This window comes from Corapipo altera, unplaced genomic scaffold, assembly GCF_003945725.1.
Source record: "Corapipo altera isolate COAL_440 unplaced genomic scaffold, ASM394572v1 59, whole genome shotgun sequence".
In the NCBI taxonomy this organism is placed as follows: domain Eukaryota; kingdom Metazoa; phylum Chordata; class Aves; order Passeriformes; family Pipridae; genus Corapipo; species Corapipo altera.
The window spans coordinates 6,100,145-6,125,591 of record NW_020884917.1 but is presented as its reverse complement, the minus strand read 5'-3'; the positions used below and the strand labels follow the sequence as shown (position 1 = coordinate 6,125,591).

Sequence of the window (25,447 nt, the reverse complement as noted above, 5' to 3'; positions counted from 1 at the left end):
TATAATATCAGACCCAGAAACGCAGATACAGATCAGGGGATGAGGTCCCAGGTGACATTTGGTACCAGTGGATGTAGCTGAACTGTGACCTCCAGTTACTTTGCACATAAATCTGACAGTGTCTTCTGGGAGTGATTGGGCTGTGTGATGGAGGCTGCTCCTGAGCAGGTAAAGGGCCTAGAGCACACCTGGAGTGAGAGCAGGGAGAATGTACCAGGGATGAGATTGAGATTGCATTAAGAAATCCTCAGTCCTGGTTTCATGGGGACATCCTCAAATCACAGGGACCCATCCATGAGGAAGAGTGCCTGAGCTTTACTTCCTGCTTCTTCTGGTAAAGGCACAGAGTGCTGCACAATGTGAGGAGGAAGAGAAATGCAAAACCTTTTCTCCACTTTGTGGGTTATATTGCACACATTTCTCAACGATCACATAGGGTAATCAAGATATTTTCCATAAGTTCTGTGCCAAGCATCATTTGAGTTTGGGACTTGGGTAATAGGACATTGCAGATATTAAAATGCACGAGTGGGCCAGGGGACAAATGGAAGTGTGATATAAAACCAAAAAGAAATATACTCTGACATCATTAAAATTGACTAATAAATACAAGGCAAGAGACAAGCTTTGAAGGTTTTCAAGATGTCTATAATTTTTTCTAGTTCTCCTGTGGTTCTTCAGTAAAGGAAATTCAGAGGTGCTGGGATCAGGATCTCAGGGTTCAACCCTAACGACACAAAAAACTCCCAAACATATACCTTGCCCCTAAAAAAGCAAATGAATTGGTGAAGAGACAAGTGATTTACCATGGCGGCTTAATTTCTTGTTAAAAAAGAGGAAGAGAGGAGTGTGTTGATGTCAAAACTTGGTGATGCCATTCACAAGTGCTGCTTGTACCTGGAAGACTCCAACCAGACCATGCCACTGTGCTCTTGTCCTGCCCATCAGGCACCTTCATCTTTCTCTGCTTTGGATAATCACAGGCAAGTGACTGAGGGACAGGTTTTTGAGAGCTGGGGAGTACCAACGCAGGTCTCTCTGGGAAGAGATGTGCTCTATTCTCTTGTATCCAGCCATCAAACCTTCCCAAACCAAACCCAGCTACACGCATCTTTGTACGAGCACCATCCTCCTCCCTGTCCTCCAGCCTTTGTCTGTTGTGCTGCCTGAGACTGATTGCTCAGACATACAGACAGCTAGCCTAGGCATTTATTAACATACTTAACACACTTGCAGATCACTCTGATACCAAGTGTGACAACATAACAGCAATAAGACATTCTCTGTATCACAATTTGAGTAGAAGAACATAAAAATAGGAACTACGTCCTTATACCAAGTGAGAAATGTTTTGTGCCCAGGATCTTCTCTTTTTCCACAATACCATTTCACCTCTTCCTGTGAAGATACTGCCTTATCATGGGCAGGGAGGACACAGCTCCAGGTGGCTAATATTCCTCCCATCTTATCAAATAAATCATAGCACAATAAGCAGGCATGGCTTCCCCCAACCCAAGTAAAACTCCTGGACGACCCAGTGTCTGGGACATCAACAGTGAAGACATAAGTGGTGTTTTATTGAGCAGTAAAACAGCTTTAACAGATCGGGGGGTGGGTGGGTGGGTGGGTGTATTTTTACAGTAAAAAAAAGGGGGGAAAGATTCACACACACTGTGTAATTGAGGTCTCCATGTGTTGTGTAGGAATGGTTCTCCAGACAACTTTCTCCTCCCAAGGAATGGCTCCATGTTCTGGCTGCTTCCTCCCTGCTAGCACAGGCATGTCTGTGAACAGCCTGGTGAAAGAGCGCTGCTGGAGCCTGACCTCAGACCCCTCTCCCCATGCCTAGTCTTAGGCTAGTTGCTGAAGCTTGGACTTGCTGTGGTGGAGAACGCCCAGTGAGCTCAGCCAGCATGTAAATGCTTGATGATACCCAGCCAGAAACCACTCTGTGTTGAAGTGCCTGACTTGAAAAAAAAGAGTAATTCTTCACCCTTTCCCTAGTTTTCATCTGTTTCACTTACTGACTGGGAGCATAACTCCCCAGTGATATTGTTTCACAGAGATGACTTCTGAAGCATCTAACACAGCCATGGGTAACTCACAAAGAGACATAAACATGACAGCAATCACAATAAATGAATTAATTTCTTGCTAAATGTTCATTTTACTAATATGTGGGATATTGATCAAGAGAGTGGTCCTGTGTTTTGTTTGGAGAGCAATGTGGTTCCTGCCTGGAGTACTGCTAATCAGATTGTATCTAACAGGCTACTGAGAAAGGGTCAGATTGAACATAAAGAAAATCTTGTGTTCATTGATTGAAAAAAAATGTTTAGTAAAGCAAAGTTTGGACGTTTTTAGGACTAAAGCAAAATATCTGATCAGTGCATGTGCTACTTACTCCCTCTGATATAGGAAAAATTTCATTACACCTTAAAGCATGTAAAAGGGTGTAACAAAAGCTTATGCACATATTTCCAGTCACATTCAGGGAAAAGACAGTAGCATCCTGCGCTAATCTGGGTTCATGAACAGTCATGAGCAATCATGACTATAACATCACTGCCAGCTTCTCCATCAGCACTGAAAGCAAAGATATTTAACTCTGCCCTCTTCAAACCTCTGCAGCCTTCAAGCATTCAAACTGGATGAAAGGAAACAATGATTTTGGAAATCTGTCATGTTAATAAAAACTACCACAGCATTCCATAAGGTGCCCCCTCCACCTGAATCTACCTCCATTTGGTGGTCACTTGGTAATGGACTCAAAGCAACTGACCACACAAATAAAACTTTCAGTACTTTGAAAGGGCATGAGGGTTTGCTGAAAAGGTAATTTCTAAAGAGTAAAATATTTGATTGAATAGCCAAAGAAATGTTATGTAAAACAGATGTTGTTTTTATCTGCTCATTCATGATGTGAACATAACTAGATTAAACTTCACTCATTCCCCTTTCTTTCTTTATTAGGTTGAGTTTGAAATCTGTCAAAAAATAGTACCAAGTTGCAAACCTGCTAAGTTCTGCCAAGAGTGTCTAACCCAGAAACCAAGTTACTTTATCAGACTGTCCTTTCCTGTGCTGATAAAACTTGCTGCCCACTGTCTACCAGTGTTCTCAGGCTGATGCAGAACAAAGAGGACTGATGCCAGGCCCCATCTAAGAGCCTGACACTCCTAAGGGGAGCCAGTTGGAAATGTTTTTACTATTCCATCTTCCAGTCTCTGCACCACTGCTTTTCCTAGCCTGCAGAGGCCAGGATGGCTGTCAGGACAGAAGCACTGATCTCTCCCTTTGGCCCCACCACAGAGAGCTAGGAGAAAAGGGAGCTGTGGAGCTGCCACAAGAAGGCTAAGGGAGATGATAGGCTTTGCTGAGCAGAAGGAGACTTGCACAGGTGGCCAGAGAGGCATCCCTTTGGGAACCGGCCCGAAGGATATGTTTGGGGGGGGTCTCTGATGTGTCTCTGATGTGTCCATGGTTGCTTTTTCTGTCTTTTGTATAAAATGCAGAGCAATGCAGGCATTGGGTACTTTAGCATATTTAAATATTTGCAGGATCTTTTGCAGGGGCAGGGCATATTACAGAATCTTGAAGGATAATTGTTTTATTTGCTGTTTTAAAATATTTTCCCACAGTTAATAATTTAGCTATTTACTTAACCACAGGTAGACTATAAAATTATTTCAAGCAGAAGTAGCATATAAAATTAGTTTTTCCTCAAACCAACACTGTCACTTCAAACTGAATGAGCTGAATAACTTATTATTTGGTGCAGATTTACCATGTTTAGTATACAGCATGAGTTTTAACATGTATGAGATGCAAGGATATGTTGATGTAATAGTTTACAATGCAGCTTGACAATATAGTTTTCTGTCTCTGTTTGCCTGCAGGTTGAAGTAGCCAGTTACAAATTGCTTTTGCTTCTGTTATTGCACTGAATTTTCTCTGTGTGTCTGCAGGTATGAGACAAGTTCAGATAATGAGAGATATTAGTGAAACAAACTCATAGCTGAGGATGGATCCAAATGACAGTTAATTTGGCAAATGCAAATTTTAGCATCTACCACCATCTGCTGGGTATAAAGGAGTAAACCCCTCAGAAGCTCTTTCTGAGCAGCCATGTGATCTGTATAGCATCCATAGGCATGGATGGATGCTAAGAATTCCTACAATATTCTGAAATTTTTAAGCAAAACAGTTGAACATGGGTCATTTTAATTTTCATGAGTTGTTTTTAGGTGGACAGTAGTGTGATATTCTTTCTTGGGCTGGGAGATACACCAAGATCCTCAGCATTTACACCGCCTCTCCTGTGAAACATATTATAGGCTTAAAATGAAGGGTTCTAAATCTCTACCAATGACTATGGACAATTTCCACTTTCATGTGTATGTCTAAGACACCTTGGGAATCACAGCACCATGCTAGGTATGGAGTCTTTCAGATTTCAGCCACTCAGAGAATTCTGCGTGACCCTGTCAGTTGGCAATTGTGTGTTAATCTGTAAAGCTTATTCTCAAGATTACGTTTGTTTTTTGTTTTTTTTTTCATTCACTGACACACAGCTAGATTCTTTCTTCTATTCCAACTCAATGTCTTTAAATTTAAATACTTTAATATAGAGATTTTGGCTTTCCTATGAATTAAACAAAATATAGGAAATCTGGAGTACATTCACTTTCTCCATTATAGCATGTACCTTGGAAATGTAATAATTTAAGTACATAACTACTCACCTTTCTGGTGCTTTGATGTTCTTGGTCCAATTACACCTTGTACTATAAGCAGTCTGTCTAGGAAAATATAGAGACACTATGATCTGGGGTTAGCCTGGCTCTGATAGCACCAAAAGAAACCCCCGCCTCTTTTTTCCTCTGAAACCGGGTTGAGGACATAGAGGACTTTGCACTTGTTGACTCTCTTCAGCAGATGTGGTCTCACTGACTCCTGAAGACTCAAGTTTTGATGGCTACACTGTAGTCCTCTGGACTTTGTAGTCCTCTGCATTGCATTTAGTGACTGTGACTGGACAGAAATCCAGTGGTATTTTTACTACTGTCTGGGTATTTTCTTTCACTAAAGTTTTCTTTAACTGCTGTTAAGCATCTGAATATGGAGCACAATTCTCTTTGGGATAATTTCAGCTTTTCCAATTGATGCTAATTACATGTTTCTGCTGGTTACAGGAGATATCATTCGGAAAATGCTGTAGTTTTCCCCATATGATGCTTCTGTGCTGATTAAACAGGTCAGAGTGAAAGAAAAACACAGATGTAATCAAAACACTGGCAGAGACATGGTGCACAAAGATAGCATTAGAGTTGAAACCATATAGATGAACACTTTTGGGAGTAAAGGGTTAAAAGTAGAAGAATGATGAGGAGGATGGTAGATTCACTCAAGTGACCTTGCAGCTAGGAATGCCAAGGCCTGGAGAGTAACAGTATGGAAAATCAAACATATTATGCCTACTGCTGCTTGTCTTTTGCCTGAGAAGTAGAATACCTGTGTAGAGATAACACAGGTGTTTTGAGAGACCTGGAGACACTCTCACAGACATGCTTGAGCTCTATGAGAATAGAGAGAGAAGATCAAAGTTCAGAGATCATAAAAAGCACAGAGGAGATCAGAGCATGGTGGTAAAATATGCATGCATGAGCCCTTGATTAATTGGTGCAAACAGCAGGCTCACCACCTGCTAGGATGGACTGAGCCTGACGGTGTCTGAGTTCCCACTTTTGTGTCTCTGTCTGGGTCTTGCTTTGGGATCCTTTGGTTAGCAAGGTAATGAAATAAATTTACTCTGCATTTCAGCTGAGGTTTTGTGGTTGTGGCTGCCTGCCTGTGTCAACTCACACAAACAACTAAGGAAGGAATCTTTGAAAAGTGACTATCTATTACAGATCTATACATCTACATATTTAGTGAGATGCCGTGTCCAAAACCATAGTCCACTTCATATTCTCCAATTCTGAACCTAGACAGAGAATGTGCCATTTCCTAAAATTCTTCTTCCCAATTAAACAGGACTTCTTTACTTCAAAAACGACTGGGGTTTAAAGCAGAAGCAAAGGGGCTGCCATGTCGTTTCACAGGCTTGCTTGCACCAAGTCCATTGTAGTTCTCTTATCTGCAACAAATGTCTTGCCTCCAGAAAATACAGAACTCACAGTAACACTGCTTGTTACAGCCAGCTGCAAAAACACCTTCATGCTCTTTTGCACTGCTTTCCCAAATGTGATCTTGCTTAATTAATTGAACTACACTCTGCACTCGAGGATTGGCTTATCAGGTGGTGTTTCATCAACTGTCATCTTCGTGCCTTAGCTTCCTAAGTACAAAAAGATAGATCTTTTAAATCTGTTGGAAAAACTAACAAAAAACCCCTGATTTTGTACTTCAAGATGCAAACTGGTGTTTTTGAGCTACTGTGGTACTTATGGCTGCTACAGCTTCAATACTTGTTCATGCTCTGCCTGCACAGGGGTGTGCAAGAGGGGACAGCCTTCTAAAGGGTCCTACAGCAAGTGGCTGCTCTTTCCCAACGCCATCCATCCAACCTACCCAGCACAGGGTAGGTGTTGGGTAGGTTGATGCTTTTTTCCTTGAGACAGTAAGACACTAAGTAGTTTTCATTAAGCGTGACCTTAATGAGACTTTGATTTATTTCAATCAGAGCATCCTGGAATCAAATGCCATGCCATCTGAGTAGGACTGTACTCCCCAGTCTCCCTTTCCTCTTCTTGTGGCAGGGACAATTGCACCTAGTAGAAGAGATGAAGCGAGGTAGGGAGGAGAGGAGGAGGTGGAGGACGAGGTGAGAAGGGACAGAAGTGTCGTTCAGCTTATGCATTTTTCATTATTGACGTGAGGTTGTAAACCAGACAGATGAGCTGCAAATACACAATTTATTTGTTCACTCACATGAGATGTTCCTCCATCTTGAGTTATTTTGTCTTTCTTTCAAGGCCACACCATGCATAATCAGTCTGCTGGATCAGGAGATTGGATCCCTAAATCTTTCGAGGGTGTATTTTATGTAGAATTAGAAATTACACCTGCTCTACAAGGTTAGTACTATGTGCTCTCTTAGGCATAAATAAATCTTTAGAGAAACAAAAAGATACAATGAACTATTGTTTCACAATCATTCCAAAAGCAAAAAATTCAGTAATTTGCAAAGTCCAATATAGTGTATTAATCAAAAAATCCAAGAAAAGGGAGAAATAATTCTGGGCTAATATAATTTCAGAGGGAAAGGGTATCACTGGTATGTAACAGCAGTACATACTAGAAAGTATTTCCCTTGTTTGTCGTAGATTAAAGTTCTATAGATCACAGAGAAATACACTTACTGTGTTCATCTCAGGAGATGCAGACATAAAAGTGTCTGAGAGATAAGTCTGACTACCTAACAAAATTAGAGTAAGAAAAAAATTTTATACAAGAAAAAGATGTCAATCCAAAATGAGAAATACATTTCTATTCATGAGCTCCTTCTGCTAGAAGGGAAAATTAGGAAAATTAACATTCATGGCTAACTTATCAATGCCCTTCCTTTGACATCTATCATCTTAGTATATGGAATTTTGCAAAGAATTTTAAAGATACAACATTAATAATTTTCCTTATCCTTTCTGCAAGACACTTGTTTTGTGGCTCGGGGTGCATGTGTGAGATGTGAAAACACACTCGATGTCAGATGTATGGTATGCCATACACACAGTCACCTGCAGCACTTAAATGACACAGACATCATGGGCAATAGCATGGCTTTTGGGACATTATCAGTGTGTCCTGTTGCCAACAAATAATGACAGTCCTTGCAGTAAGATGTGGACATTTCGTAGTTCTTGAATTTATGTTTTTCTTTATACAGAGGTGGAAATAAAAAATGGAGAGTCAAGAGATATTTCTGAAAAGCATGGCAGAAGAAACCATGAAAGGTCTTTGCTGTAGACCAGAGACCTTTCCTGTCTATGTAAAATCTCAAGTGTGCTGCAAACACCTCTGTGGATTTGGCCCACTGTGCTGTATCAAGAACATTAGAAGAATCAAGGCCAAGGGTGTTGTCTTTGATGTGGATACTTCTAAAACATAATAATGTTAACTGCACACAATTGACACTGGTTAAAGGAATGCTTTAGTTTGATCATAGTGTCCTTAGGGTTAGGACTGCCACACATGATGGTCTCACTTGACTGTAGGTCCCTTTCAAAGAAGTGGTGACATGGTGTCCACAGGGAAACTGAGGTTCCATTGCCCAGTGTTGGTCTCTTGCACTGATCTGAAGAGCACTCATTACTGAAATGCAAGTGTTGAGATGCAGTTAAACAGGAAACTGACCTGAAGGTCATCAGAGTATCACTGTAAACCAGGTGAAATAGGTTGTTATTATAACCACCTCAAAATGGTGCACTGGAGTCAGGAATTGTAACACGATAGCCAAAGCAAGTTGTGTCTCTGTAGAGATTCTTGGCCCTAAATCAAACCTGTTGAAGGCATCAACAGAAAATCAGAGAGCTTTCCTGTAATCTCCTTAGACTCATGGTGACATTTCAAAGCCAAAATCTCAGCTATCACAGTTGAGCCATTCAGCTTTTTCACAAAACACAGCTATCATTAGACTTGCTTTTGAAAGCTATTGTATCCTGAGAAATGGAGAAAAATCAACTTCCTCCTCTTCGAGAGACACAACCCCTCATTTCTTCAAGTGAAATCTAACAGATGGAGTTGGAGTGGAAACAGATATTGTTTGCATACAAACCAAGCACCCAACGAAAATATAATGAAAAATAACTAAATTCCAAGGAAAATATAGAAGTTCCTAAATATTTGCAGCTTCCATTCCTCAGCAAACACAACAGAACAGATTCCAGATTCATGGAGAACTTACTTTCCACATAAAATAAATGGAAAAGTGAAAAAACTAAGAGGTAGAGATCTTCAGCTGAGTGATGGTCAAGCATGGACAAACTCCCTTCCTTTGTGGACAGATATTAGTTGGCGGTCAGAGTCTGGAACAGGAGCAGCAGCAGCTTTTGGAATTCTGGCCACAACTAGGGTTGAGAGCAGGAATTTAGATAGTGCACCTGTTATGCTGTATTTCTTTGGAAAAAGAAGTATTAAATTAAGATTAGATCATATAATACAATGTATAAACAATATGGACTTCAGTGTTAAAAAACTTCGAAAGCACCACAGATGAAACAGGTTCTTTGGACCAAAGGTTTATTTTTAATGACACAGCACTGGAAAACATAAGTTACAGATGACTTTTTGATACAGGATACATTATATATCTTACTTTAAAAGGTAAGCTGCATAAATACATATAATGAAAATATATTGTGTTTATTTCTTCTCAGAGATTAGTTCTGTTTCTTTTTTTAAAATGTATTCAGCCAATTAAATAAAAAAGTATCGATTAGCATCATAAGAGCTCCTCCTCCAGATTTATCTCATTGTAACTACTGCAGTGAAAGAGGAGACTGAGCCATGCCTTCTCAAAGGTTAGCAGCTTTGAACATGATGTTATTCATTATCTAAGAATGAAAATTTCACATTAGAAACACAGATACTGTAATATGTTTTGGCAATGGAGCAGCTAGTTATGCTTTGAAACAAAACCTTTTCCTGTTATGCCAGACAGTGAAAGAGCAATGCATGTACTGGATGATACTACACAGCCAAAGAACTACCATGAAGTTGTGCAAATGCATATATAGCCATATGCACTTATATATACACACATAAGTTCTTGTGTATATATACTATGTATGTCCAAAAATAACACTGAAAAATGTTGCAGTAGTTAATTATTTTTTTTAAACACATGAAATTTATAATAGTTTGACCTCATAACTACAGGATAATTAATTAAATCTTCTGCAGTGCAACTCAATACAATACACTTAGTGCAGAGAAGTTAAGGTTTTGGTATTCAGGAAGCTAATTTCAGATTTCATGGAAAAGGACCAAATACAGGATCACCATAGCTCTGACAAAGCACAAACAAACCTGTCGTCACATACTTATTAACAAATAAGGACATTTTTATTTGATTTTTTTCCCATGTACTGCTTCAGAAATTGCTAGCTTAACTGTTTGCATTCATGCTCATTTCAATATGTTCCAACAAGCTTTGTCTGACACCAGTCTGTAAACCATTAATAGCTTAAACTACAAAAAGACGGGCTCCTGTGTTTCAAAGAGGTTAAAAACCTACTGACTGAGCTTCATATCACGTTCATCTGCCTGGGAGAATTATTCCAGATGGCGTGTGAAGTTCTCTGGGAAAAGTCCTTTATAACTATTTGCATCTCTGTACTGAAGCCACTCAGATTCCTTAATGCCAGTCAACCAGCCAGCCTCCTGCAAAGAAAAAGACAGTCTTAAATTTCATGTCAACCCCATTCCTCACTACGAGTTTCAGACTTGAAGATGTTTCAGAGTGACACAGCTAAAAGATTTGGTGCTTATAATCGTTAGCACATGGCATGGCCTTTAGCCCCACCTAACGCCTACCTGAACTCAGTATCATAGATGGTGGAAAAATAGTTTTGAATTTTAATTTTTTCCTCCCAGATTTTTTTTTCTCTTACTCGTGTATTAGCAGTCAGAAGAAATAACAGCTCTTGCAAACTCTGGAGTTACTATCTCTAGAAAATATGTAATAATTTTTCCAAAAACTCCTGGAAACCCAAACCAGAAGTTGACAAGCAAAATTGTAAACAAATCACCAGCAGTCCAAGCAACCAAAACAGAGATTTTTTATTGGAAAGTACTGGGTTCTCTTAAGTGTGATAAATTCTACCTGGAATAAAATCAATTTGGTATTTTTAAAAATGATCAGCCTAACTCAGTAACTCTGTATCTTTTTCCTTTTAAGAACAGGAGCCAGAGCAAAGCTGTGACAAACAGAACTTGTAATGCAGCCATATTATTATTGCACAAACTGTACATCTGGACACAGAGTAGCTTGAACAGATCATCACATACACCATCAAGTCATTATTGCTTAGTGGCTGCATGTGCTGCAGTATACTGGCTGTCTGCCCCCAGATAAGCAGATCATTAAAGCAGATCCAGCTTTATATATGGCACTGGCTGGATACAATTAACTGGGGACATGTTTTTGAAGCACATGAAATATCTGAGAGATAGAGGAACTGCAGCTCTCTAGAATAGGCAGCATAGGTTGCATGAAGGAATATACAGTTTTACTGGATAATAACTTCAACTAAAGACTAGTGGAAAAAGCCACTGGATGGGACTGGCTTCCTTTAAATGGAGAACACAGGCCGATGTTACCAGCTGTATTAGAATTATGGCTTTAGATAGGTCAGTTTGGAAGAATAAAGACTAACAAAGAATAACAAAGATAAAACCCCTCTATATAGATCAACAATTTGTACCAGTACCTGGTAAAAGACAAAAATATTAAGTTTTATGGTGATGTTAAACATGAAGGGCAAAGATGTACTAAGTAATAAAGATATGAACAGAATGGTTTCAGAAACATGAATACATACAGGTTTATTTTCTCCATCATTGCACACAATTTACTTCAATTAATTCTATTGGAATTATGATGCACACCAGAAGAAGAAAATACTTCATAGACTCACCAAGTGAAGATAAAGCATATTTAACACCTAATATCCTATGAAAAACAGTCTGAAGACAGAGAGCGTATTTTGCTATCCTAAGAGCAGTTTCCTATTCTGCGAATACTGATAATGAAATCAAGTAAACTACTGATGAGGCAACACATAGCATAATTTGAGTAAGGATAATAGACTGTATCCCTATAAAAAGAGCTAAGTACCTGCTGAATTAAAAGTATTTTGTTCTGAAATAAGAAAAAAAACCCCACCCACAAAAAACAATTAGTTGTCTCTTGAATTAAAAGAATGCTCATCTGAGATTATGAACATTGATTACTCTCTACCTTTGGACAGCATCAATAGCAAAACAATTTCAAACACAGTTCCCAGCACTCATATGTGCTTAGGGCATTAGTATTTAGGCCTATTTTAAGAAATATTCTTCATTCAGAGCAGTGCTATTAGCTACCTGATTAGGCAGAATCCAGTCCTCCACCTCTCAAACCCCAAATCAATGGAAAAATTTTCGCCAACACCACAGGCATTAACTGATGCCCATGGGGTTGCTGGTGCTAATAGTGTGCAGTACAGTATTCTCTTTTAAAGTAGTGGCCAAAATCAAGACACTTCACTGGAATTCAGTTTAACATATGGAATGCAACTGTTTAAATGTTCACCTGAAATGCATTGTTAAAACAAAATTAGATGCCTTAAATGATATCAAAGTGTTGTTTAATTCAGGTTCAGGCTTCCAGAGGGCAAAGTTATCTTTATCAGAGGCATAGCAGCATCACTATACCTTAAGGCTATAGGACAGCACAATCTGTGTATGTTCTCAGTGCTCTCTGTGGGTGAATTTGTATTATTTCTCCAAATCCACACATAAAAACTCTGAACATCTAGGGAGCATGTAATCAGTTCTACTGCAATGTTAGGACAAAATTATATAGAACAACATTATGCACAATTTGTAAGTCATCCTCTGCATTTGAGTACCTCCGTCTGTATAAAATCAATTACAATGTAGCATAAAAAAAGCCCTAGAAAATAAGCTGAGGTCACATCCTGCTAATAGCATATATCTGGGACTTCAAGTGTAGTCAACTTTGCCATTTAGTGTCAAATGACACCAAGTAAAAAGCCAAAATTAAAATCCTTGTGTTTTCTTACAGTAATGACATTTTGAATATGCAATCTTATTAACTATAATCTGTGAGAAAATAAAGTTGAGACAAAGAAAAATGTCAACAAAAGCAGGAACCACATGTTTTTACCTGATCAGCTGTGGTCTCAGAAGGAATTACTAGTACAATATCTCCTCGTTTTAAATTGAGTTCATCACTGTTAGCTGCCTCGAAATCATGTAGAACTTCAACCTGAAGAAAATAACACCAAACATATAGATGTGATCTAAGGGAGATATATTTTCTCAACAAAATTACCTGTTAGATCTTGACCAAAAATAAAAAAGAAGCCACCTTTATGCAAACATATGGCTATAGACAGGTACGTTCAAATTATCACAGAATCACAGAATGTTAAGGGGTTGGAATGGACCTTAATGATCCTCTAGTCCCAACCTCCCTGCCACAGGCAGGGGCACCTCCCACTAGACCAGGTTGCTCAAGGCCTTATCCAACCTGGTCTTGAACACTGCCAAGACTTGGGCATCCACTACCTCCCTGAGCAATCTGTTCCTGTGTCTCACCACCCTTACAGTAAAAAATTTCTTCCTAATATCCAATCTAAATTTCCCCTCTTTCAATTTGTACCCATTACTCCTCATCCTATCACTACAATTCCTGACAAAGAGTCCCTCTCCATCTTCCCTGCAGGCCACCTTCAGATACTGGAAGGTTGCTATGAGGTCTCCACACAACCTCCTCTTCTCCAGGCCTAACAGCCCCAACTCTCTCAGCCTGCCTTTGTAGGGCGGGTGCTCCAGTCCTCTTATCACCTTTGTGGCCATCTTCTAAGTTGCTCCAACAGTTTCACATCCTTCTTAAGTTGGGGACATCAGAACTGTACACAGTACTTCAGGTGGAGTCTCATGAGAGCAGAGTAGAGTAGAATCATCTGCTTTGACCTGGCATAAATTGTTCATGTTGTCATTAATTTATATCACAGTTTTCTATGCATTTCCTTGGAAGCAGGGACAGCTTAAGTCTTCCTAAGACCATCCAAGGAAAATTAAGGTCCTTTCCCAAGGTTACACGATCTCAAGGCCAGATGATACTGCAATATCTCACAAGTCCTGCCACTTGGACTAGTCCTGCCACCATCATTCCTCCTGTGTAAGGAATTTCCTTTCATTCCCCACTATCATTACGATATCTGAGAGAGAAATTTTGGCAGGATTTTGCAAATAAAATTCAGAAAGACTCCCAGGAACTAATGACTTCAGATTCTCTCACTGTCTTTTTGTGGTCACTGATTTTATTCTTCTTGTGAACATCTACGGAAATTTGAGTTGGTTGTACGGCACAGGTCATCAAAAAGGTGGGTAACAGGAACCCTACTTAATGCTTGATCTGGAAGGAGCTCCCACATACTGGTACATGGGTATGCCAAAAATATCTGCCTTTCAAAGGGGTGATCATTAAAACATTGGCATGATCAGCATGTCATTGTGAACAGACCATTTTAAGTAAATGCTATTGCTCCTTGAGAGAGAGCTAGTCTAATTTTCTCAAAGCACAGACAGTTCCATGTGAAATGAAAGAAAGTGGCATTGTGAACCAGATGACAAGCATATATTCAGCTTCTCCTTATTTACATCTGACCCAAGAGAGTGTGATGAAAAACAAAAGATGAACTATGTCAGCATGTCTGTCAGAGTTACATGATAATGTTCACCCTCACCTTAACATTATTCTCAAAAAAATACCTGAGCAATGAGAATAGACCAAGAAGAATGGCATACTTATGGAGTGCTATGGGACTAATTAGTCTGAACTATGCAAATTATAATAGGAAGTATGTAAAGTTCATCCATCCTCAAGGAGCTTTTCTGCTGCTCAGTGATTCTGAAGTGAGAAGAATTATCCAAGAACCTTGTGAACCAGGAAACCCTGGGGGTCTTGCCAGCCAAGGAAAGAATTTCTCTAATGCCTCATTAAATTTTTCTGTTTGATTATAATATTACTAAAGTTACAGAATGATATTTTGCCGTCATTACCATGAATTGTAAGTCCCATGGGTTTCAGTAGAACAGTACTTCCACTATAGATTTTCAGGCCAGAAAAATGCCATTTTTTAATGTTTATAGATTCATAGAATGGTTTGAGTTTGGAAGAGACCTTAGAGATCAAATATATTGTTAGCATATCAAATATATAATTAGCATATATCAACAATATTCCTGACTAACTCCGTGGTAGAGCAGCTTTTTTCAATATATTAATTTACAGCAGTTGATTGGTGAGATTAATGGTTTCTTGTACTTTGTGAGTCAAGGATATGCACAGCAACAACAGTGTGCAGAAAATGTATCTTCTCAGACTTCATTTATGAAGCAACATGTGCATGTGTCTTGTTGATAAATTAAGTATCCTTTGACCTCAAGAAATCACCACACTACCTCTGCAGACAGACATATCCACAGAAGTTAGATCTAAAGGGATATCTAAAAGAAGAATGAAGAAGCAGACCTTATAGAGAAAGCCAGGTGGCATCACAGAACCTGCATCTTCTTCTGGAACAGGCTGATCTTTAGGCAGTACAGATTGGATTTCTTCAGTAGGTTTCTGATCACTTCCAACTTGGGAAATTTCACTGGGAGAAGTGTCAGTGTCCTGAGTGCCCATCTCTGCTGTGGCATCTTTGGACTCATTCATGATGACTTCATGTTCTTCTCCCTCCCCTTCGTTGTTTGATGCTGGCTCTATTACTACTGAAGGGATGTTGCTGACCTTTTCCTGGGGAAAAACAAACAAACAAATGACCCACTCCCCCCGCAAAGAAATGCAAGACTATTTAGTACTTTATTTCAAGCAGGAAATCACTATTGTTGGTATATTGCATGTGGCACATATTGGGATGGGAATTTCTTTTTTCTCCACAGTGGATTCTTAAGACAGAAAACAGTATTTGTGCAAGAACGTAAAGGAGTAATCCCTTCCCCGTTTTCACTGTTCCCCTTAGTTCTCTTAAGTCTACTTTCTATTACCAAAAATTATTGCAATAAATAATAAAAGTGCTCTGCGGGTAGTTTGGGTTTCATTTTCAGTGTGCCTGGAAATTAACAGACCTTTCTCCTCCACTGTGCTCTTAATTTTGGGCAGGTTTGGGTAAAGGCACTAGTTCCAGTAGTCACTGTCCTGTATTTCTCTGGATATTCAAGTCAGCAGGATAATAGTGATATAAAGGTGATGAAAGGAGGAAACATGACCTATTTCTTTGACTGATTGAGGGGATTTCTCCTGATTTACAGCCATGTAACTGGGAGCAGAGAAAGCAAAAAGGCTAAATAGGTAGCATCTCACCAGTAATGAAACCTAGTACAAAAAGCATTTAATAAGTGTTATTGGAGCATCCAACCTGAAAAAAACATGTTCACTGATCCCCTGCCAGACCATCTTATTCTGGAGCACAGAAGAAATACAACATGCAATGACAAAAGGTGGCAGCTGGTGCCCAGCTGTAGGGTCTGCTCTAGTAGATGTTCACCAGCTCCTCAGAGACTGCAGAACAAAAGGCAGCAGGGCAGATACAGATGGATGGCTTGACCACCACGACTTACATAAAACAAAGTAATGCTATTAATATGACATGGTGCCAGGACACAAGAAAAATCCAATCCTTTTTCTGTCTATTTCTCACAAAAGCCCTGTTATGTTATGTGATAAATCTCATCTCCACAGAGGGGCACAGAGAGACAACAGCAGGAGGGGGAGCTCAAACAATACACTGTCCATACTGCTCCTGTGCCTCACACAGGAGCCATCAGCCCATCAAGTCCCATCTCCACAAGCCCAGGGAAACACAGGGGTACAAAGGCAGGTACAACCCAAATTAAGGACTCAGAAGAAGGGATACCCTGTGTGGGCCCCCCCCAGGGCTATCCCAGGAGAACATCAGCCTTGCCACTGGTCAGACCTGGGGGCACAGACATTCAGGAGCCTTGCCTCCCTAAGGCTGCTGACTCTGTCCCAATTGCCCTAACACTCTCTTCCATGCACTGACATGAGTTACCTGAGACACATTAGATTCCTTTTCTTCTCCCTGAGGTTTGTCACCTTCAGCAACATTCTCCCGCTCAGTGGCAGCAGTGCCATCACCAGCTCCTGCTGCCATGGCCACACTGTTTTCTGATGCCGCAGCCCCCTCAGGTACCACCTACAAAGAACAGGAGGGAGGGACTTTTCAGGATATGAGTTACAATGTTTGCTGGAGAGACCATGGACCAGTCTCTGCTCCGTGACCTCCCTGGGTGATGCTGACCTATGGTCTTCACTGGTGTTCCTCCTGATTTATATCAGTGCTGGGGGCAAGTTTGTGCAGAGAAGCCGAGTAACAGGCAGGAGAAAGAAATTTATGAAACCTCACTAGGCAACACTTAAAAGAGTCCCCAGGTGGACTAGTTACTAGTGGAGTAACTGTTTGCCAAGGTTGTAGTATTTTTTCCTTCTCTTGTCATCCAGCTGTATTGTGGAAGAAATTTACCACTGGTTTCTGCTGAGGAGGAGGAGCTTGCAAGCTGTCCAAGGGGTCCATAGGACCCTGCTAATGGAAATGTGTTTTTGGTAAGAGGTTCCAAGCCTTCTCCGCTAGTCAGCTACCTCTGGATCTGGGTTGGCTTCAAAAATCTTGTAATATTAATTACACACTCCTTTCTAACAGAGAGGCTAATAAATCAGGCTATGTCAGGAAAAGTAAATATATTCCGCAGCTGGATAAAGATCAGGAAAAATGTAACTGCAAAGATCTATTGTTATGTCAGTATAAAAAGATACAAAAAAGCCCATTCAGTCTGGATATGACTGAACCATTTCTGATCAATCCATGTTGAAAAGATCATGCATGATTTCTTCCAGTTCTTGAAAGATGGATGGAAAAATACCTGCCTATTACTAGATCTATGTTGAATCCTTCATCCAGCAGAAATTGTTACTATAATTTATGTATCACCCTAACATTTGTATTGCTATATACTGCTTACAGTAGCATATTGGGTATATACTTACAATGGATTGGTCTTAAGGTTCAAAGGGTGGGAAGTAAATGAAAAACTTGTTCTTTTAATCTAATTAATTTCTAGATGGAATTTTTAACTTACAGTACATAGTTTCAGGAAAAACACTCAAGGAAAACCGTTTTAGAGGTACCGATGTCAAGCCACAGTTAGCTTGATCTCTTTGATCTCCAGTTAACAGTCTGATGCTCTTTGTTTCCTCAGTTTGATCTCTCCCCATGGATGACACTAACTCTGCTACCTGAACTCAGCAACTGTTCATGGGCACTCTTCAGGCATTGTTTTTTAGCAACATTTAATATTCAGCACTACTCCTATTCACTGTTATTAATTGATGTGATAAAGAAATTCTCCTAGAGTCCTTGAAGGCAGAAAATACTATACGGATTTGTAGAAATTACTGGGGAACTTTAATTTAAATTGAAAATGCTGCTGCTGAAGGATGCTCTGTTCTAAAAAGAAGTAACATCAAAAGACATGGGCAGATGTTGACATCTTCTCCTATAAGGCATGCAAGTCTGACACTTACAGTATTAACAATTTTAGTGGCCTTGACTCAAGAAGATATACAAATAAATGATGAGTGTAAAAATCCTGGAAGAGGCTAGTAGGAAAGGGTGGGAATAGAGTGTACATCAGATTGATTTTATACTATGCATCTCTAACAGCGTGCTGCAAAAATTGATCTTGCTATCTGTTGTGATTAGGATCAACCATTTCTTTTCTTTTTCTAATTATTAGATTTGTATAGCCCATTTTATTTCATGAAGGAGGAGAATACTAATTTACATGAATCAGCTCACAAATGTCCTGCAGTAATGCTCTCACAGTGTGTAGCTGTGAGTCACTAAATGCATACCACAGCTTACAATTGCATAATCATTTGTTCTTGTGTCTTAGAGTGCAAAACCAATGCAAGCTAGAAGACTAAACACATCTTTTACAAAAAGGCATGTGAGATAGCACAGGATGAACCTTACATCCAGCCTCAAATATATTTGATTAGTACAGAGGAGAAAAGAAAAAAAAAGAAGGAGGTTGAATTCATTTCCAGCTATGCTGAACCACATACGTGCAGATACAAGTATATTACCTTACTTCGTACTGAAAATCAGTCCTACAAATGCCTTTTATATAGGTCATAAATAAAATTAGACATTCTAAGATTATTCCAAATCAGCTACCTCTAGCAGTATTACTGAAAGTTGGACAGTTGTCTCATTATATCAACCACAGAGGGGCAAAGAACAGATTATCCAGGATAACGAGGGTTATGATAGAACCACTTGACTATTTAATTGCACAGATGTGAATTCTTCTTTAGACAGGATGCAATCAATTCGCACTGTTGTACTCCCATTAACATTGCTCAGTACAATGCCACAGATTCAGCAGCAGCAAGAACAAGCCTAGGGTGAGGAGAAGGAGGGGTACCAAACCTGCCACTGGGGTCTACCAGAGGAGCTTCCTGAGCTATGCTGGTCTTCCAGAGCTGAAGTTCTTGCCCCAAGGCTGCATTTAGAACAGGAACAGGTAATTTTTATGACAGTTGGTTATAATCACAGCTAAGCTAGCTAACGTCAAGAGGAACCAATCATCACGCTTTAGGGAATGCATCAATTACAAAGTCTTGGAAGATTCTGGGGTAGTACCGCAGAATTTGTAGGCAACTTAGAGTACCAAAGGGACCACCCTCCACTGGCAGTCAGATATCAGCTTAGCAAATAGCTTGATTGCTTATGCCAGCTCTTCTGCATACAGTAATACAGTTTTAAACAGCTATTTTAAACAGAACACAGGGTCAAATTCACTCTCAGATAAGAGACCTCAACTTTATAAGAACAAGTAGTATTAGAATAAAGGAAAAAGATTTCAAAGACTTAGCCATGCTGCTCACAGAACAGTGAGGCATTTCTTGCATGTTTCTTCTTGGACCAGACTTCTTGGGAGTGGCAAGCCAATGCTAGAAGAGCAACACAACACTCTATTGCACTGAGTCAACACAAAGTTGGGCTTGATCTACCACCCTGGACTTTCTTGCTATGCAATTCCACTGTTTTCCACATGGATGTGACAGCGCTGCTGAGGAGCATGGCACCACTGAGTCCCAAATTCACTTCCCAGTGACACTGGCATACTCTAGAGCCACAGATACATCCTCGACTCTAGGAGAGTTAGTGCTATTTTACAGCAGGATAACAAACCCAAGCTTGGACAGCTGAATTTAGTATGTTCTAAAACCAGTGAACAGAGACCAGTTCATGATCTTTTTGTATATACCGTGGCACCAAAACAAATAACAACAAAAATAGGAGGCTGCCAGCACCTTGCCATACAAATCCCGAATGATTAGTAACTAGGAGTTATAATCTTTTTCCCAGTCCTTACTTCTACTGTTTACTATGTTTAATATCCCGTGCACATTTGAACACATCATAGTTTCACTTTAGTATACGAAGATTCAGGGTAAGTACTTTTATCACTCCTGAAGAAATATAAGCAAAATGCAATCATTCAAGTCCACACATGCACAGCTTAAAGTATGTCACTGAGCTTTTCATTTGCTTTGTAATTTGATTTTAACTGTATCTAATGATGCCAGATTGCGCTTTAGCAAACCAACTCATAACATGATTATTTTAAAGTATCTGTTTTAGCTTAGGGCATATTGTGGTAGGAAAAAGAAACGATTAATCAAAGGGTTTTTTACTTTTTATAAAGAAGTTTTCAGGAAGGCGAGGCAAAAAAATTTATGGAAACTGCAAAAGCTACTAGGAATCTATGCAGTGTATTTCCAAATGTCAAGAGAAACAATTCCTTCTGCCATGGAACTGCTTTGTTTGCTGCCCTGAAATATTCATCACTCTATACTGCTGCAACAGGCAAATCCTGCACTGAATGAGAAGTGATCTCTTAGAACATATGCCATGGATATAGATATATATGTGCAGTGCTAGACCAGATACCACAGCTAGGTCGCAGTTGTATTGTACTGGCCTGCCTATTGATGACATGCAAATGACAAATCAATTTTTTTGACATGATTCTCTTGAAGACATTAAAGCACAATCACAGTCTTGAGACTATTCATATGTACCTCATTTTCTTTCTCAGCAACTCCTGTAGTCTCTTTATTCCCCGCCTCGACACTCTCCTGCACAGAGGAAATATGGTCATCACTTTGGTCATGCTGAGGCAATGGCTGCAGAGGAATTGGTATTAATCAAGCTAATGGAAGCATGCTAGGTATGGGATGCAATGAAATGATCTAAATAGGGTAGTATATAGCAAGCAGGAAGATTCTTTCTCTCACATATAATCTGAAATAGAAGTAGTTACATGCTAAACAAATAAAACCTTTAAGTATGTCGTCATCATCATCACACTCCAAGAGCTAAGGACAATTTTATTTTCTTTTATTACAGGTATTTTCATAATAGCACCAGCTTTGAAGAAATGTTTATTAAACAACCTTGCAGTTTCCATCAAGCTCAAATTTTTCCCACCATGACTCAATCTGTTTCCATTATGACCTGCTGCTGCTCTTGCAACTCACCAGAGCTTCAACGTAAACTTTGTAAAACACTTACTTCTTCTATTGATGGTGCACTGCAACTCATGTAAAGGGGCTGTTCAAAACAGGTAGGTCACAAAGTTCAGAATTTTTTTTGCCCAGTCACCTTTCTTTAGGCCCTTATTCAGCAGTATATGCAGCTGGTGCCTGACATTAAAAAAATTAGACACCTAGTGGTTTTCCAAAACTGACACCCATTTAGGTGTTCAAAAGATTGAATGCACTGAATGCTAACAAACAGTACTTGTTACTACACAGATGCCATCCAGCACTAGGTCCTTTTCTATAGAAGGTCAACAGTCAAAATCACTAAAATTAAGGCTTTGTTTGGAAAAGCTGGAAGTGTTTTTTTTGCTGTTCAGGTTTGACTCTCTGCAGACACAGGCTATTTCTAAAGATGCACTGCTAAGCGAAAACAAGTCAAAGATATGTTATGGAAACCCACTTTGCTAATAAATTTTGAAGTTGCTTTGCAAACATAGCTAGGTCAGATTTTTCTAAAGAGCTGTAAGGGTGAAAAGAAGTTATGCAAACATATGTGAGGGGCATGGTAGACTGGACCACCTGCTTTAGCAATCAGAAATTAGGAGATCTCAAATACTAAGGCTCCAGTCACCTGCCTTCACACCCCCACACCTGTCACTCCAAAATTTCTTAAAGTTTCAGCTGAAATGGTTGCATGTCTCTTTTTTAATAAAAGAATGCTGAGTTCTATGCAAACTTCATATCACTCATTTTTTTTCTACTCTAATCTTCTAGTATTACTTGTGGTCACCTCATAAGCCCCAAACACGCCTGGATGCCAGGGAAAGGCAGCTGCTGACAGTGGTGTTGCCATAGAAACCTCTTACAGCCTTATCACCATTAAAATTGGAGTGTTATATAACTTTCTTTTAAAAGTTTTAATTCCAATTGTTTTGAAGATGCCAAGCCTCTGCCATGGGGTCTTCAATTTTATAGTAAGTTTGAGGAGACTGTAGAGAGTCTTAAATAGAACAAAACAAATATCAACAAAAGCAATATAAATATTTCATACTCTGTAGTGATGTATGCATGCACACAGCCATCCAGAGAAACTTTTTTCTTTTGTACATGTATGCATGCACACAGCCATCCAGAGAAACTTTTTTCTTTTGTACAGCAGAAATATACTGTTGCCCATAAAGGCTTTATATCCAACTGCAAGTCAGTAGACAGATGCCTTCCCTACTTATACCATTAAAAAGTGCTGAATTTCTGCCATCAGCTGTATTTACAATTTACATTCAGAAATTATCATAATCTTACACTTTAAAGTCAGGAATTTTGACATTTTCTTAAAAATTCCCTGGCAATATTCTCTAGTAAGAATCCTATCAGTCCAGCTTTGGGTATCTTTGCAGAAGAATCTAATATATACACATACATATTTTGACTAGTCAAATTAGTAGCATTTTGTTTTTCTGATTAGCTGGAAGTTGGGATTCTGTGGATAGTGAAGTTTGAGAAGAGAGGCATGGTAGCATAAACTGTATAATTTTTAGAGCATGAAAGCCTACTAAAATGGATGACTAAATAACGTTAGTAAACTAACACCCTGGTTCCAGAGAGAAATATCTTCTTCTGCTGACTTCAACAGAATGCTATATCAGTTCTCTCCTGTATACAAGAGCTATATATTTTTAATAGCCTTATGCTGCAGTTATGCACCTGCACTTAGTTTCACCCCCAGAATCTGGACACAGTTGACTGCTCTTCTGTATCTAACCATTATACTGCACTCTGAAACAATACATGCTCCACTATTTGGGCACTGTGAATTGCACCTACAGTGGGATTCAACTGTAATTAGATACTCTTGAAGTTGCAGGCTGTTTCCTGGCCTCTGTTGTACTTGCTCAGTGTCTGCAAAGAGCTTATCAGAAGGTATGCTTATACACAGCTTTGGCAGTATTTAGCTGTGTGTCTGACTGCTTTAATGGGAGAACTTCAGAGTCCAGGCAGGTATCAGACCCAAAGTACTAAGAGGCCCTTTCCAAACTAATGGAAGTAATGGAAGTAGAAAAGTTGATCTCTAAACAGTGCTCTGAACTCCAAGCACTATGTCTCATGTGTAGTTGAAGAAGAACGGGAAATAACATGTCATAAGTTTTCACTTTATTATGATGTCCTCACATCATCTTCACTTGAATGTGAAAAACTGATGTGTTGAGAGGGGTAGTATTATTTGAAAAAGCAATAAATCAGTGGTTAATGCATTATATCCTTTAGACTATCCTTTGGATGTTACAGCTGCCTTTGGGGATGCTATGGGAACAAGGAAACAACTGTTTCTGTGTGTAGAATTCCATGTACGAATGTTTTACCATGGTCAACTTTTTTCTGTCGACACACACGGTCATCCTGTGCCTTTAATTACCAAACATTTTATCCCCTCCCCAAAAAAGATCAACTGCTGACAGATACTAATAAAAACTTTATTTGTTCTATGGCATTTGAGACCTGAAGAATCAAGACAAAAATATACAATGAGATCACAGGCAGTAGTTCTGACAAGCTCTTCTAATGGCATTTTGACAACCTTGATCAGGCAGACTATGAAACAGCACGTAACTGAATTCAAAATACCCTGACAGGCAAGTGGTACTCTATCCCCTGGACCATTTTCTCCATAACTTAAATGAACATCCTACCAGAAAATTTACCGTGAAGTTCCTACAATGAAGAATATATGTCATAAATTTCCTGGATTAATAGGATGTGACAGGAAACTTACCATAGAAAAGTGAAACTGAGTAGCGGCTGTCACTCCAAACTGGAAGTAACTAAACTTGATAAAAGATTCCCCATGAGGCAGCATCTATCAGTATTTTACAACTTCCCTTTTAAAGTAAATTGTCATTCATAAAGCAAACAAACACAGAACATTGAGAGATTATGTTTTAATCTTTTGCAACTCAGTGTACTTTTCCTTAGCTTTGATCATATTTGTCATTAATCCTAATCTTCAAAATTCTTCTTCGCAAGTCCTGGAAAGCCCTTCCTGAAATAACAACCTTTCAGAGCCAAATGCAGAATGACTCAATTTTAGGCATTTTTAAAATCAGCACTTCTAGCTTATTTTCCTAAATTAGCAAGGACAACTTTACTTTTAATAAGCAACAAAAAACCAAGAACAAACCTAATCAAAACTCTTTAACTTCTATTTAATGCCTATGTTATTTCTTCTGGGTTGCTCTTAAATTGCCTGTCTCTTGCACTGTGTTTCTTTCTGCCTCTCTCATAACAGCTCTGCAGTCCTGCAACTCAGCCAGAGCAGGTGATGACAGACCATGGACCCAGAACTCCTCAGCAGCAAAATGGATCACCTGAAAAGGTCATGCCAATCAAAGAGCAAATGCATAGTGCTGCAGTCACAGTCTGTTTAATTAGTGCTTAAGATGTGCAACAGGCTTCAGAGCATTGCTTTGTCTTTACTGTAAGACAAAAAGGAGCTGCTTTCCTCTTAGAAAAATGGGGAACTTCTTTTACATTTTTTTCCTCCTTAAATCCTTAGAATAATAAAAATAAAACCACCTTTTCACCTTCATTAATATCTGTTCTTCCACATTATTCCCTGACATTCACTCACAGGAAGAGAAGAAATCAGTGACTGATCTCCTATTCCTTCCCTCTCCACCTTCCCTCCCTCTTTCTTTATTCCAAACTATCAAATTTACATGGGGCACTCTGCACAACAGTTTGACAAAAACAATGTGCTTCACATAGAAAATTTCATTCTTTGCCTTACTACGGAGTTAACAAGCTACTATCGTGATTTATATCAAGTAAAAAGGAAACACACAGGAGGCGAGAGCCTGGTCTCCATAGACCACTAAGTTATGCTACTAGAAGGGGATGATCCTGAAGTAATTTGCTCCAGCGTGTACCATGGAATCAAGCAAAAGTGAATTAAAAATATGAAACAAATACTCAAAGTTCATGCAAATGTAATCAGAATTAAACCCTAAACATAGTTTTAGGGAACATACTGGGACTGCTTCCCTCCATACCTGCATTGTTGCTAGGTGTCCACAGAGAAAG

At 39.3% G+C, this 25,447-nt stretch overlaps 1 protein-coding gene across 1 annotated transcript in view; it reads right to left on the bottom strand.

The window, feature by feature from the left end:
* Positions 1-9,223: 9,223 nt before the first annotated feature.
* Positions 9,224-25,447, bottom strand: part of LOC113953132 (amphiphysin) — a 119,292-nt gene continuing 103,068 nt past the window's right edge. The window contains exons 18-22 of the mRNA XM_027655962.1: positions 20,909-20,965; positions 16,812-16,955; positions 15,269-15,535; positions 12,893-12,994; positions 9,224-10,383 (exon numbers count right to left, since the gene is read on the bottom strand). Of these exons, the coding sequence (XP_027511763.1) occupies positions 10,276-10,383; positions 12,893-12,994; positions 15,269-15,535; positions 16,812-16,955; positions 20,909-20,965 (678 nt within the window). The 3' untranslated portion in view covers positions 9,224-10,275. The remainder of the gene's footprint in view (positions 10,384-12,892; positions 12,995-15,268; positions 15,536-16,811; positions 16,956-20,908; positions 20,966-25,447) is intronic.